Source organism: Colobus angolensis, unplaced genomic scaffold, assembly GCF_000951035.1.
Source record: "Colobus angolensis palliatus isolate OR3802 unplaced genomic scaffold, Cang.pa_1.0 Scaffold193, whole genome shotgun sequence".
In the NCBI taxonomy this organism is placed as follows: Eukaryota; Metazoa; Chordata; class Mammalia; order Primates; family Cercopithecidae; genus Colobus; species Colobus angolensis.
In genome coordinates, this window is record NW_012115077.1 from 1,141,018 (window position 1) to 1,156,190 (window position 15,173).

Here is a 15,173-nt window from a genome sequence, read left to right on the forward strand (position 1 = left end):
CAAAAAAAAAAAAAAAATCAAAGATTTTTAAAAAATGTTCTGCCAGACGTGGTGGCTCACGCCTGTAATCCCAACGCTTTAGGAGGCCAAGGCGGGCGGATCACAAGGTTAGGAGTTTGAGACAAGCCTGACCAATATGGTGAAACCCCGTCTCTACTAAAACTACAAAAATTAGCCGGGCTTGGTGGGGTGCACCTGTAATCCCAGGTACTGAAGAGGCTGAGGCAGAAGAATTGCTTGAACCCGGGAGGTGGAAGTTGCAGTGAGCTGAGATCGCACCACTGCACTCCAGCCTGGGTAACAGAGGGAGACTCCATCTCAAAAAAAAAAAAGTGTTCCAAGGCTAGGGGCAGTAGCTAACAACTGTAATCTCAGCACTTTGGGAGGCCAAAGGAGGTGGCTCACTTGAGCCCAGGAGTTCAAGACCAGCCTGGGCCAAGCCAGGCACGGTGGCTCACACCTGTAATCCCAGCACTTTGGGAGGCTGAGGCAGGTGGATCACCTGAGGTCAGGAGTTCGAGACCAGCCTGGCCAACCTGGTGAAACTCCATCTCTACTAAAAATACAAAAAATTAGCCAGGTGTGGTGGGAGAAGACTATAACCCCAGCTACTTGGGAGCCTGAGGCAGGAAAATCGCTTGAACCCGGGAGACAAAGGTTGCAGTGAGATGAGATTGCGCCATTTCACTCCAGCCTGGGAGTCTCAAAAAAAAAAAAAAGAAGAAGAAGAAGAAGAAGACGACCAGCCTGGGCAACATGGTAAGAGCCTGTCTCTATAAAAAATACAGAAATTAGGCTAGGCATGGTGACTCATCCCTGTAAACCCAGCACTTTGGGAGGCTGAGGCAGGTGGATCATGAGGTCAGGAGTTCGAGACCAGCCTAGCCAACATGGTGAAACCCTGTCTGTACTAAAAATACAAAAATTAGCTGATGTGGTGGCGGGGACCTGTAATCCCAGCTACTCAGGAGGCTGAGCCAGGAGAATCACTTGAACCAGGGAGGTGGAGGTTGCAGTGAGCCGAGATAGCACCACTGCACTCCAACCTGGGCGATGAGCAAGACTCCGTCTCAAAAAAAAGACCAAAAACAGAAATTAGCTGGGCGTGGTCGTGCACATCTGTAGTCCCAGCTACCTGGGAGGCTAAGACAGGGGAATCACCTGAGCCCAGGAGGTGGAGGTTGCAGTGCGCCAAAATTGCACCACTATACTCTAGCCCAGACAACAGAGTGAGATTGTGTCTCAAAACAAATTTTTTTTTAATTAAAAAAACAATGTGGCCCGGTGCAGTGGCTCATGCCTGTAATCCCAGCACTTTGGGAGGCCAAGGTGGGCGGATCACGAGGTCATGAGATCGAGACCATCCTGGCTAACACAGTGAAACACCCTCTCTACTAAAAATACAAAAAATTAGCCGGGCATGGTGGTGGGCGCCTGTAGTCTCAGCTACTCGGGAGGCTGAGACAGGAGAATGGCATGAACCAGGGAGGCAGAACTTGCAGTAAGCCGGGATGGTGCCACTGCACTTCAGCCTGGGCAACAGAGCAAGACTCTGTCTCAAAAAAGAAAAAAAAAAAATGTTCAGGCCAGGTACAGTGACTCATGCCTGTAATCTCAGCACTTTGGGAGGTGGAGTAGGTGGAGTTCAAGACCAACCTGGGCTACATGGTGAAACCCCATCTGCACAAAAAAATTACCAAAAAATTAGCCGGGTGTGGTGGCCCACGTCTACAGTCCCAGCTACTTGGGAGGTTGAAGAAGGAGGATTGCTGGAGTCTGGGAGGCAGAGGTTGCAGTGAGATTCAACCATTGCACTCTAGCCTAGGGGAGCCAGATTCCATCTCAAAAAAAATAAAAATTTCATCTTAAAAAAGAAAAGAAAATCCTTTATTAACCCCACAGCCCTCTCCTGTTCAGTATTGGTCCTCAATATCCAAGGGTTTAGCATCCAGGAATTCAACCAACTGAAGAACAAAAATATCTGGGGAAAGGCCAGGCATGGTGTCTCATGCCTGTAAACTCAGCACTCAGGGAGGCCGAGGCTGAGGATCACTTGAGGCCAGGAGTTCGTGACTAGCCTGGGCAACATAGTGAGAATCTGTCTTTGCAAAAGATTTAAAAATTAGCGCTGGGCGTGGTATCTGACACCTGTAATCCCAGCACTTTGGGAGGCCAAGGTGGGTGGATCACCTGAGGTTGGGAGTTTGAGACCAGCCTAACCAACATGGAGAAACCCTGTCTCTACTGAAAATACAAAATTAGCCAGGCATGGTGGTGCATGCCTGTGATCCCAGCTCCTCAGGAGGCTGAGGCAGGAAAATCACTTGAACCCAGGAGGTGGAGGTTGCAGTGAGCCAAGATGGTGCCGTTGCACTGCAGATTGGGCAACAAGAGCGAAACTCCGTCTCAAAAGAAAAAGGAATTACTAGGCAAGGTGGCAGCAGGTCTATAGTCACAGCTACTAGTGGGGTTGAGGTGGGAGGAATGCTTGAGCCATGATTGCACCACTGCACTCCAGTCTGGGCGACAGAGCAAGACCCTGTCTCAAAAAAAATAATAATAATAAAAGAGAGAAGGGGAGGAGAGAAATTGAGGATAGCCAGAATATACAGTCATGTCTTCCCAGGGAATTTAGATACCATAATTTCCACCCTCCCATCCTATGGATACCAAAATCTGCTGATTCTCTTGTAGTAAGAGATGACTTTAAGTCATCTCTAGATTACTTATAATATCTAATACAATGTAAGTGCTATATAAATAGTTGTTATACTGTATTGTGTCATATTTTTGTTATTTTTGTTGTTTTAGAGATGAGGTCCCCAAAGTCCCATAATAGAGATTTCTGTCTGTTTTGTTCACTGATGTATCCCCAGCACGGGACAGAGCTTGCTAGTAGATGCTTTATACATCTTCCTCCATAGTCAGGCATGTTAGCATGTGCCTGTAGTCCTGGCCACTCAAGAGGGCTGAAACTGGAAGATTGCTTGAACCCAAGAGTTTCAGGTTCCAGTGAGCTATGATCATGCCACTGCACTCCAGCCTGGGCGACAGAATGAGCACTGACTCTAAGAACCTTCTTTCCTAAACTCCCCTCTACCAAGGTGTATCTCTGTTTCAAGTGTTTGATTTAGAGGCTACAAAGGATGAAGAGGGCTCAAGGTCTCAAACAGACCAAGGTAAATGGAGTTTCTCCAGCTGCTAGAGCGGTCTAGGAGAGCTTAGGTGGCTAAGCTGCTTCTTCCTCCTTTGCAAACCCTCTGTTTTTTCTCCATAAAGGAATGACCTCAGATAGGAGACAGTAGCCGAAGCTTACAGGAGGGAAATCCACACCTGCTCTTCATCCCAAACACCGACCCAAGGACCACTCCTTCCAGGAGCCTAGTATAAAGCAAAGGTGCAGACAGCCCGGGGCCACCGCTGACCTCTAGGGCAAGGCAAAGTTACGGCTAGGAGAGGATCCTGCAGGCCAAAGGATGAAAAGGACTGGGAACAAACAACAACAAAACCCTTATGGGGACAGGGGGTACAGTGCCCCCTCCCAGTCCCACAACCATTCCTCCCTCGATGGAAGGACGATTTCTGCTATTTGGCCTCATGGGAAATGTAGTTTAGGAGACGTGGCCAGAAGGGCCTTTTACAAAACTTTGGCAGAAGAAAAAAATACGTTGTGTAAGGGAGTCCAAAACTACCACCATGCTTCCACGCTTGCACAGACTCTAAATACACGTTTCCCCACTTCCTTTGCCTCGACCAGTCTCCAGAGCCGTTCCTCCTCCCGCGCACATCCCCTGTGTCTCGGCTTTCCATTTGGGCCGACCTACCTCTCTCCTACTCGCTGGTTCGTCAGCCACTCCGTTCAATCGTAGGAACACTCCTGGTCGGTTCCCGGAGTGCCTTGCGGCTGTAATGGCTGCCCCCAGCTGGCGCGGGGCTGGGCTTGTTCAAGCGGTGTTAAGGGTCTGGCAGGTGGGCCCTCATGTCGCGAGAGAGCGGGTGATCCCTTTTTCCTCACCCTTAGGCTTCCAACGGAGATGCGTGTCCTGCGTTGCGGGGTCCGCTTTCTCTGGTCTCCGCTTAGCCTCGGCTTCTCGGAATTATTCCCAGGGCTCTGCCCTGGACCACTTCCTCGGATTCTCTCAGCCCGACAGTTCGGTGACTTCTTGCGTCCCCGCGGTGTCCATGCACAGAGGTAAAGAGCCCTGATAGGTTTGCCCGGAACTGTCACGTTTTTAGCACTGAAAGGTTTCTGGGGATATTGTCTTTGCTTCTATTTTATAGAAAACGATGTTGAGGCCCTGACAGGGACGAGCAGTGAAAAATCTCACAGGAGAGAAATAACAGTTTGAGTGGGAGAAGGAAACGATCTGGTCACAACCAGAGGTGCTCACTAAAAAGCATGAAGTTGAAGGGCCACATGAGATTGAAGGGCCACAGACAAAGCAGAACTATGGCTCTGCACCCTGACATGGGAAGCAAATTTGATCCAATAAGTGCATGTTGGGCTTCATCTACTTGTCAAGACACAGTTGCACCTGGAAAATAGCACACTTTATTCTTCAAACAGAGTCCGGTATTGGAGACTGGACACAAATTGGTCGTTGCAAAATGGTGTCATAAGGAGATAATATAAAAAGACTGGGCCCTCTCCCTTCTTGACCCCTAGCCCTGCCTCCCGTCCCTCCTTCAGAAAAAAAAAAAAAAAGACTAGGAAAGCTTGCAGAGCCTTCATAGCACCCTTAGTAGGGTGAGAGAATGAGAGCTGAGGAATTATCTGGCTTTGTGTAGTCCAGCTTGCTTAAATGTACATACACTTCTCAGGCACAGCTACACATTATAATTACATGCAGTAATTGAGTATTAAGTGCCAGGCATTGTGCTGAGTTGTTTTACACAATTGCTAGTCATCAAAAAAAATTATAAGCTGGTAAGTAGGTACTGTTAATATCAACTAGATTTTACATATGAGAAAACTAAAGGGCTCAGAGAGTTACTTTATAAATTAATGTAAATTGAGGGCCAAACAAAGTCTCAAAGTCAGGTCTAGGTGCCTTCAACCTGGTGCACTAATTTTGTAGCCCTGCTCCCTTTGTGGGCGGGCAGGAACAAGCACCTGACAGGAAATCCAGATTCTACTGTGTCTCACGCCTCTTCCCACTTGCACATAGATGAGCAGGATCTCCTCTTGGTCCATCACCCTGATATGCCTGAGAATCCCCGGGTCCTACGAGTGGTCCTCCTGGGAGCCCCGAATGCAGGGAAGTCAACACTCTCCAACCAGCTACTGGGCCGAAAGGTATGCTACACCCTTGACCATCCTACCCTTTACATCTTTTACTTCTTGCCATGCCTTCAGGGATGGTCTTGAAGGGATCTGGGACCTCACTGAGACTCCTTTGTTCATGGCAGGTGTTCCCTGTTTCCAAGAAGGTGCATACCACTCGCTGCCAAGCTCTGGGGGTCATCACAGAGAAGGAGACCCAGGTGGTGGGTACCTACAAAGGGAGTCCTTGAAACAGTACAGAGGGTGAAGCTAAGAGGGTCTCCCTTACCATCAGCCTTGAAGAAAATGATGGTTACATTCATTTATCTGAGGAAAGGGTTTTTTTTTTTTCTTTTTTGGAGATGGAGTCTCACTCTGTCACCCAGACTGGAGTCCAGTGACTCTATGTTGGCTCACTGCAAGCTCTACCTCCTGGGTTCACGCCATTCTCCTGCCTCAGCCTCCCGAGTAGCTGGGACTACAGGCGCCCGCCACCATACCTGGCTAATTTTTTGTATTTTTAGTAGAAACGGTGTCTCACCATGTTAGCCAGGATGGTCTTGATGTCCTGACCTCGTGATCAGCCTGCCTCGGCCTCCCAAAGTGCTGGGATTACAGTCGTGAGCCACCATGCCCGGCCAGGAAAGGGGGTTTCCTCTTCCTTTAGGCATGGTACAGTTCTGTCTCTACCTTGCCCTCCCCTGGCATCTAGTCAGAAATATTTCATTCTCTTTTTTTTTTTTGAGATGGAGTTTCACTCTTGTTGCCCAGGCTGGAGTTCAGTGGCACAATCTCAGCTCACCACAACCTCTGCCTCCCGGGTTTAAGTAGTTCTCCTGCCTCAGCCTCCCGAGTAGCTGGGACTACAGGCATGTGCCACCACGCCCAGCTAATTTTGTGTTTTTGGTAGAGATGGGGTTTCACCATGTTGGCCAGTCTAGTCTCAAACTCCTGACCTCAGGTGATCCGCCCACCTCAGCCTCCCAAAGTGCTGGGATTATGAGCATGAGCCACCACGCCCAGCCGATTTCATTCTCTGTTTACTGCTTCCTAATCTTCCTTATATTCACAGTCATTGTCTTTCTCCAAGATCCCATCAAAGCAGAATGGTAAAAACCTAAGGTCAGCCTGGGTGCAGTGCACATATCCCAGCACTGTGGGAGGCCAAAGTGGGTGGATCACTTGAGATCAGGAGTTCGAGACCAGCCTGGCCAACATAGTGAAACCCTGTCTCTACTAAAAAAATACAAAAATTAGCCAGGTGCGGTGGTGCACACCTGTAATCCCAGCTACTCAGGAGGTTGAGGCAGGAGAATTGCTTGAACCTGGGAGGCAGAGGTTGCAGTGAGCCAAGATGGTACCACTGCACTCCAGCCTGGGTGACAGAGTGAGACTCCGTCTCAAAAAAAAAAACCAAAAAATAAACCTAAAGTCAATAATAGCTTGACTGAGGAGGGAGGGCAGGCTCCTGACATCACAGGTAGCCTCTCTCTCACTTCCCAGTCATAATCTTTTCTCCTGGGGTCTGGGTATCTCACTTTCCTGATTTTAGATTCTACTTGACACACCTGGCATTATCAGTCCTGGTAAACAGAAGAGGTAATGGTGGTGGAATTGGGGTGGATATGGGGGGAGGTACTGAAACAGGGTGGGGAGATTCCATTATAGGGGCTGGAAAACCCCTTTACCATACAACATCCCTCATCAGAAATGCCTGAGTCATAAGACCCTTCCTGACTGATGTATGTCTGTCCCTCAGGCACCACCTGGAGCTCTCTTTGTTGGAAGATCCATGGAAGAGCATGGAATCTGCTGATCTTGGTTAGGTTCAGGATGGGAACCTTAAGCCCAGTTTACAGGGGTCATGGCCTTTCATTCCTTGGTAGTTTGTGGGGCGAAAGCCAAGCTCATGCCATGTAAGTTTTTGTCAGGGCAGGAGGAACAGTGACCATTTCCTTTTCCTTCTTCTTGCCTTGCCATCTTCCAGTTGTGGTTCTTGTGGATGTCTCAGACAAGTGGACACGGAACCAGCTCAGCCCTCAGTTGCTCAGGTGCTTGACCAAGTTCTCCCAGATCCCTAGTGTCCTGGTCATGAACAAGGTGAGCACTACCCACCCAAGGAAGGGGTCTACTTCCCTCCAAGTCCCCTATCTCTGACCACACACCCTTTGCCCATCCCCCATGTCCAGGTAGATTGTCTGAAGCGGAAGTCAGTTCTCCTAGAGCTCACGGCAGCCCTCACTGAAGGTGTGGTCAACGGCAAAAAGCTCGAGATGAGGCAGGCCTTCCACTCACACCCTGGTACCCGTTGCCCCAGCCCAGCAGTTAAGGACCCAAACACACTCTCTATGGGAAACCCTCAGAGGACTGGCTGGCCCCACTTCAAGGAGATCTTCATGTTGTCAGCCCTAAGCCAGGAGGATGTGAAAACACTAAAGGTCAGTTAGTCTTGGCCATAGCCTGGCCCTTGGTTTCTACCATATGAAGATAGCCCTCAAAGTTCCTCCTGGAAGCAAAAATGAGGAGAAAAGTCCTGGTTGGGATTAAGATGCCCATCTATTCCCTCTGTTCCCACAGCAATACCTCCTGACACAGGCCCAGCCAGGGCCGTGGGAGTACCACAGTGCAGTCCTCACTAGCCAGACACCAGAAGAGATCTGCGCCAACATTATCCGAGAGAAGCTCCTAGAGCACCTGCCTCAGGAGATGCCTTACAATGTACAGCAGGTACAGAGTGAAGGGTTCTGGGGGCTCTCTACCAGACACACACCTTTACCCAGGAGTATGACTGACTAATCTTTCGTCTCCCTGTACAGAAGACGGCAGTATGGGAGGAAGGACCAGGTGGGGAGCTAGTTATCCAAAAGAAGCTTCTGGTGCCCAAAGAATCTTATATGGTAAGTGAGACTAGGCTCAGAGGAGAGATCAAGACTATGTTTGACAGGAGTTCTTCCCCTAGCTTGGAGCCCTGAGAGCAGGACCATGTCCTTCTCTCTTTTTTCTTTTTCTTTTCTTTTTTTTGAGACAGAGTCTTGCGCTGTCACTGAGGCTGGAGTGCAGTGGTGGGATCACAGCTCACTGCAGCCTTGACTTCCCACGCTCAAGAAATCCTCCTGCCTCAGCCCTCTGAGGAGCTAGGACCAGCTAATTTTTTTATTTTTTATTTTTTTTTGAGACAAAGTCTCACTCTGTCACCCAGGCTGGAGTGCAGTGCACTCTGCTCACTGCAACCTCCGCCTCCTGGGCTCAAGTGATTCTCCTGCCTCAGCCTCCCAAGAAGCTGAGATTACAGGTGCCCACCACCACGCCCAGCTAATTTTTGTATTTTTAGTAGAGACAGAGTTTCACCATGTTGGCCAGGCTGGTTTCAAACTCTTGAACTCAAATTGTCCGCCCGCCTCAGCCTCCCAAAGTGCCGCCTGACCATCTGCTAATTTAAAAGAATGTTTTGGCCGGGCGCGGTGGCTCAAGCCTGTAATCCCAGCACTTTGGGAGGCCAACACGGGCGGATCACGAGGTCAGGAGATCGAGACCATCCGGGCTAACACGGTGAAACCCCGTCTCTACTAAAACATACAAAAAACTAGCTAGGCGATGTGGCGGGCACCTGTAGTCCCAGCTACTTGGGAGGCTGAGGCAGGAGAATGGCATAAACCCGGGAGGCAGAGCTTGCAGTGAGCTGAAATCCGGCCACTGCCCTCCAGCCTGGACGACAGAGCCAGACTCCGTCTCAAAAAAAAAAAAAAAAAAAAAAGGTTTTGTAGAGAAGGGGTTTCACTCTGTTGCCCAGGCTGGTCTCAAACTCCTGGGCTCAAGCAGTCCACCCACCTTAGCCTCCGAAAGTGCTGGGATTAATAGGCGTGAGCCACTGCACCTAACCCTCTCCTTTTTTAATTTTTTAATCTCTTTTGAGCCAGGGTCTTGCTCTGTCACTGAAGCTGGGATGCAGAGGCGCAATCTCAGCTCACTGCAACTTCTGCCTCTCGGGTTCAAGTGATTCTCCTGCCTCAGCCTCCCGAGTAGCTAAGATTACAGGTGCCCGCCACCATGCCCAGCTAATATTTTGTAGAGACAGGGTTTCACCCTGTTGACCAGGCTGGTTTCGAACTCCTGACCTCAGGTAATCTGCCTGCCTCAACCTCCCAAAGTGCTGGGATTACAGGCATGAGCCACCGCACCTGGCCACCCTCTCTTTTTTTTAAAGAGGGGTTGCACTTTTACCCAGGCTGAACTCAAATTCCTGTGCTTGAAGGATCCTCTCACCTCAGCCCCCCGAATAGCTGGGACTACAGGCATGTGCCATCATTCCTGTCTTCCTTCTCTTTCACATACCCTCAGAAACTGCTGATTGGTCCGAAGGGCCATGTGATCTCCCAGATAGCACAGGAGGCAGGCCGCGACCTCATGAACATCTTCCTCTGTGATGTTGACATCCACCTCTCTGTGAAGCTCCTCAAGTGACCACCCTCTACTGACCCTCCCAGGACATTCCAGCTCAAGCTGCTGGCGGGAACTGACCAGATCTGTCCTTGGCTAGGGACCCTCTAGGGACTGGTGAGAGACATGAACACTGACTGGCTGCTAGCTGGCCTGGCCCTGCTGAGTCTGCATAGTCCCTGCCCAGCTGTGTCTCCTGTTGGAAGAAGGAACTGGCCTTAGCTCAGTTTCCAGGTGGTTCCTCTGCCTGGGACCACAGCTACAAAGGTGTAGCTAAGAAGATGGCTCATTGGTGGGAGCAATATCACCCTGCCTCCAGCTAGCTATGGGCCCAGAATTTCTCCCTGAGTCGCTGTTGCTGGTAGGGAGATTTCTCTTCATGCCCTCATTTCCTTCACCTTGAACTTGGATAAGAACTCATGTCTCCTGAATGAGGTAGCGCCTCCCATCTGCTCCCCAGTTCTTGATCTCTCCCACCCCATCCCTCTCCCCAGTCTTGGATACTAATAAAAGACAGGCATTCTGGTTCTCATCTTTATTCCTTTTATTTATTTATTTTTATTTTTTAGTATTAGGGACTGAGTCTCACTATGTTGTCTAGGCTGGTCTCAAACTCCTGGGCTCAAGAAATCCTCCTGCCTTGGCCTCTGAAAATGGTGGGATTACAGGTGTAAGCCACTGTGCCTGGCCTCATCTTTATTTCTTTACAACAGGAAAGAGAAAATGTATCTATTCCCTCCCCCACCCGCCATCCCATGCCCTCACCCCGCCTTGTTTGAGCTGGAGTCTCCCTTCCAGTAGTCTGCTCCAGGGTCCTGAGTTCTCTTCCTGGCACGTTTTCTGGGTATAGCAAGAGAACCCTTACCATTACTAAACTCAGTAATGGTAACGGTTTCCTTGCCATTCCCAAGTGCCCTGGCAGTCAGTAGGCTGTGACAGGCTGAGCGGAGAGCTTCTTGGGCTTGCAGCATCTCTCCTGTCTTCCTTGTCAGGCTCCAGAGCTGGGGGTGCCCGGACTAGTACATCATCTATACTGTAGTGTCTCATCACAAACTTACAGTATATGATGATATCCCAGCCAGGGCCCCACTGGGGGTACAGGAAGCATGGCTTGAAAAGTACTGTCAGGGGCTGGGGGCAGAGCAGGACAGGTCAGGGCTGGACACACACAGCTCCCTGCTCCCTGCTCTACAGCTCCCTCCCAGGCTAGCATCTCCTTGATTCTGTGGTCAGGCACAGCCCAGGTGGGTTATGGGAAGGGGACTGGAGCTAGGGTCTGTTGAGATCTCATAGGGACCCAGGGCCAGTGTTAAAACAAGCCAGAGATGGCATAATGATGCAGAAGGTTCCCTTTGGTCAGACCAACAAGCAGACAGGCAGACAAACCCGGAGAAGGTGCACTTACCTGGAGCTGGAGCTGCAGACTGAGGAGGCCTTTGGATGCAGGGAGGATCTGTCCCTTCCTCTTCCTTGAGCTGCTTGCCTTTTAACATACCGGTCCCTCCTCTGGGTGGGGCACTTCTCCTGGCCCTGCCTCTTAACCCTTGCCCTGCTAGAGTCCATGAAACAAGGGTCACTGGCCCCTCTCCCTAGAAGGCCTTTTTTCACAGCTCTCTCATGGACCACATTAACCCTGAGGTTCACCCTTCACTCCCATCTCCAAGAAGCTCGTCATCTCTGCTGGACTGGGAATGAGAAAGAACAGCTTCATCCCATCCATCAGCATTTAATTGCTGGTCAGATCCCTGGTGGAAGGTTTTTCATTTTTGCTTTTTTTGTTTTGCAGTGGTGGTGGGTAATGTTAGTTGAATCTCTCTATATAGGGCAGGAAGGGTCCTGGCAGCTGGATCTCCAGCATCTGTCTGGCGGCCGAGCTCACGCTACCTGTTAGCCTAAATTTCTATTCCCAGCCCCTGTCCCTATGTTTATGATGAGCCCAAGGAGGCCAGACCTAGGCAGGCAGAGAGACTCTGCCTAGCACTGCCCTGGCAAGGTCCTCTTGGGGGTTGCTCTGCTAGGAGATTTGAGAGCAGCTGAATCCCCAGCTCTTGTGGGTCTGCTCTTCAAAGCTCAAAGCACGTCCAGTGAGAGCCTAACACTGTTTGGTTCTTTGCCTCTGGGGTAAGGGAGAGGCACCTCAAAGCAGGGCCTCCACTGTTTAGAATCCCCATTCTGGGGGCCACACCCTTCCCTCTTCCCTAACCTGGACGATCTGGTCTGTGTGCTGGAAGGCAGTTATACCCTTCCTCTGCAGGGGCAGACTAGAGCAGGATGGAAGTGGGAGAAGAGACCCAATCTTTTCTGGGTCCTGTGGAGGTGTTCTATTTCCTGAGGCCACAGCACGCTGGCACATGTAACCCTCTGCTTAGCATGGCTTCCCTCCTTTCTTGTCTAGTCAGCTCCTAGCCCCTCTTCAGAGCTTTTTTTGTTTTTCTTCCTTTTTTTGAGACAATTTAACTCTGTCACCCAGGTTGGAATGCAGTTGCGTGATCACGGCTCACTGCAGACCCCCCGGGCTCAGGTGATCCTCCCACCTCAGCCTCCCAAGTAGCTGGGACTACAGGCATGCACCACCACACCTGGCTAATTTTTGTATTTTTAGTGGAGACGGAGTTTTACCATGTTGCTTGGGCTGCTCTCAAACTCCTGGGTTCAACTGATCCGCCCACATGGCCTCCCAGAGTGCTGGGATTACAGGCACAAGCCACAGCCTCCCTCTTCACATCTCTAAGTGTTACTTCTGCAGGGAAGTCTTCCCAGACTATTTAAGTCCCCCTGATAGGGGCTTATTTATTTGTGTGATTATTCACATTAAGTAAATAATCATGAGGGCCTTGTTTATTCACTGATGTACTTCTGCGTTTGTTTGGTTGATTGGTTTTTTTGAGCCAGAGTCTTGCTCTGTCGCCCAGGCTGGAGTACAGTAGCGTAATCTCGGCTCACTGCAACCTCCACCTCCCAGGTTCAAGTGATTCTCCTGCCTTAGCCTCCTGAGTAGCTGGGACTACAGGCACTCGCTGCCATGCCCTGCTAATTTTTTGTATTTTTAGTAGAGACAGGGTTTCACCGTGTTGCCCAGGCTGGTGTCAAACTCCTGGGCTCAGGCGATCCGCCCGCCTCAGCCTCCCAAAGTGCTGGGATTACAGGCGTGAGCCACCGCACCCGGCTTACTGATGTACTTCTATCACATAATTAGCGACTCAATAAATATTCCAGCCTACATCAAGCTGAGCCTAATGTAATGTAGGGAAGGAGAGAGACCTTGGCCTGAGGAGGCAGATGGACAAAGCTGTGGCTCTCTCAGGTATGCCATTTTCTCTCTGTGACCCTCGCTGTTCTTATTTGTAAATAGGAATAACAATAGTCCCCAGTTCACAGAGTTGCCAGATCTAGGGGATCAGCTGCTGGTGCCAGTCAACAGAAGGAGTTCAAACAAGTTCATTCCCACCTCACCCCATTCACTCAGGGACCCCCACAAGGCCTGTCCTTGATCATCTGAAAGCCCATGGAATATTCTTGAAAGCCACCTGGGACCATTGCGAGAACCTAGGTCAAGAGGTGACAGGTCCCAAGTGACAGTCTCAGCTCTGCTGCATCCAGCTCTGTGACTTTGGACCAAGTGTTCCCACCCTCAGTTTCCTCAAATTTAAAATGGCGGCTGTCAATACCTACCTTATACAGTGATAAAGAAGGTGATATGAGCACTCATCTCAAGCTCCCAGATCAGGTCCTAACACATATGAAACAAATGTCAGTTTCCTTCTTTATTTCTTTCTTCTGTCTCACAGGCTGTGTGACTGGGGACAAATTACACTTCTCTGAGCTTTGGTGGTTATACACATCTTGCTAAGTTGTAAGAGTCAAGTCAGAAATATGAGTGAGAACCCAGGCACGGTGGCTCATGACTGTAATCCCAGAACTTTGAGAGGCTGAGGGGGGCAGATCGCTTGAGCCCAGGAGTTCAAGACCAGCCTGGGTAACATAGTGAGACCCTGTCTCTACTAAAAGTACAAAACAAACAAACAAATTAGCCAGTTGTGGTGTGTGCCTATAGTCCCAGCTACTTGGTGGGCTGTGGTGAGAGGATCACTTTAGCCTGGGAAGTCGAGGTTGCAATGAGCCATGTTTGTACCACTTCAGCCTGGGTGACAGAGTGAGAGTCTATCTCAAAAAAAAAAAAAGAAAGAAAGAAATACAGAAAGATGAGTGAGGGCCAGGTGCGGTGGCTCACGCCTATAATCCTAGCACTTTGGGAGGCTGAGGTGGGGGTGGATCATTCGAGATCAAGAGATCGAGACCAGCCTGGCCAACATGGTGAAACTCCATCTCTACTAAAAATATAAAAAATTAGCTGGGCATGGTGGCATGCACCAGTAATCCCAACTACTCAGGAGGCTGAGGCACAAGAATTACTTAAACCTAAGAGGTGGAAGTTGCTGTGAGCCAAAACTGCACCACTGCCATCTACCCTGGGTGACAGAATGAGACTCTGTTTAAAAAAAAAGATGGGTGACAAAGCTTATGAATCCAGCTGCCCCAGCCAGGTGAGGCATTGTCATTGTGTCCGCTCCTGCTTCCCCTGACCCCCTTTCCTGTCCTATGTCTCTCCTGTGAGGCCACCTCTATTCAGAGACCCCACAGACAGCTCCAGCTCCTTCAACAGAGCGAGGGCTTTGTGCACTAGGGCAAGCTTCATGCCACTTACTTCCTAGACTTCTGCCTAGTCCCTGGGGGCCAGATCCAAAGGTGAGTATGGGCAGAACCTAGGGGTTCTGAAGGGAAAGGAGAGAGATTATCTCAACCAGCCAGAGATCCTGTGACTGTGGCCTCTGGCCAGGGGTGGGGATTGCTGTGAGTAGGGTGTGGGTTGGAGGAGAGTCTGGGCCTGGGTGGGATAGTCAGGGGGCCCTGATAAGCAGACACTGGGCTATCAGGGTGGGGGCCCAGCAGCCTTCTGTTTATCAGGAGTCAGCAGGGGTCAAAGCAGGGCTGAGGATACTTCACTTCCCGCCCAGGGCTGTCTTCCTGGATAGTTGTTCTTCCATTTCTCTGCCTCCCCAGTACCCCACAGGGAGTTGGAATGTGAATCCCTCTCCTTCTCTGCAAGTCACACGGAGACTCTCTGGCCAGTACAGGGGTGGGAGGACACGAGCTAGGGCCTTAGGCCTAACTTTTAAATTCTGACAGCTTTTGCTTCAAACCAGGAGCTCCATGTCTCTCCTGAGGCCAGTGAGGCAAGTCTGGGGCCTTTGTCCTTCTAACTTCAACCCCTGCCACTGCAGCTTTAAGCTCTTGATTGTTCTTTAGGTCTTTTTTGGAAGAAGTCCTAAAGTGTATGGTGATTGATGAAGTTAAGGATGGTCAGATCTGCACAGGTCCTTCAAAATCATGGAGTTCAAGTCTTCCATTTATATAGGAGAGAAACTGAAGCCAGAGAGGAGGAGAGAATTGTTCAAAGCTTGCGGGTTCCCTC

At 50.1% G+C, this 15,173-nt stretch overlaps 2 protein-coding genes across 2 annotated transcripts in view; one reads left to right on the plus strand and one right to left on the minus strand.

The window, feature by feature from the left end:
* The window catches only part of FAM222B (family with sequence similarity 222, member B), a 113,663-nt gene extending 109,556 nt beyond the window's left edge, over positions 1–4,107 (minus strand). The window contains exon 1 of the mRNA XM_011940821.1: positions 3,825–4,107. The gene's annotated coding sequence lies outside the window, so the exon portion shown is untranslated. The remainder of the gene's footprint in view (positions 1–3,824) is intronic.
* On the plus strand, positions 3,838–10,232 carry ERAL1 (Era-like 12S mitochondrial rRNA chaperone 1). The gene is made up of 10 exons (XM_011940816.1): positions 3,838–4,192; positions 5,169–5,296; positions 5,410–5,487; positions 6,816–6,862; positions 7,023–7,084; positions 7,251–7,363; positions 7,453–7,701; positions 7,841–7,990; positions 8,080–8,160; positions 9,602–10,232. The coding sequence occupies exons 1-10, from the start codon at positions 3,910–3,912 to the stop codon at positions 9,722–9,724; spliced, it is 1,314 nt and encodes a 437-aa protein (XP_011796206.1). The 5' UTR covers positions 3,838–3,909; the 3' UTR covers positions 9,725–10,232.
* The last annotated feature ends 4,941 nt before the right edge of the window (positions 10,233–15,173 follow it).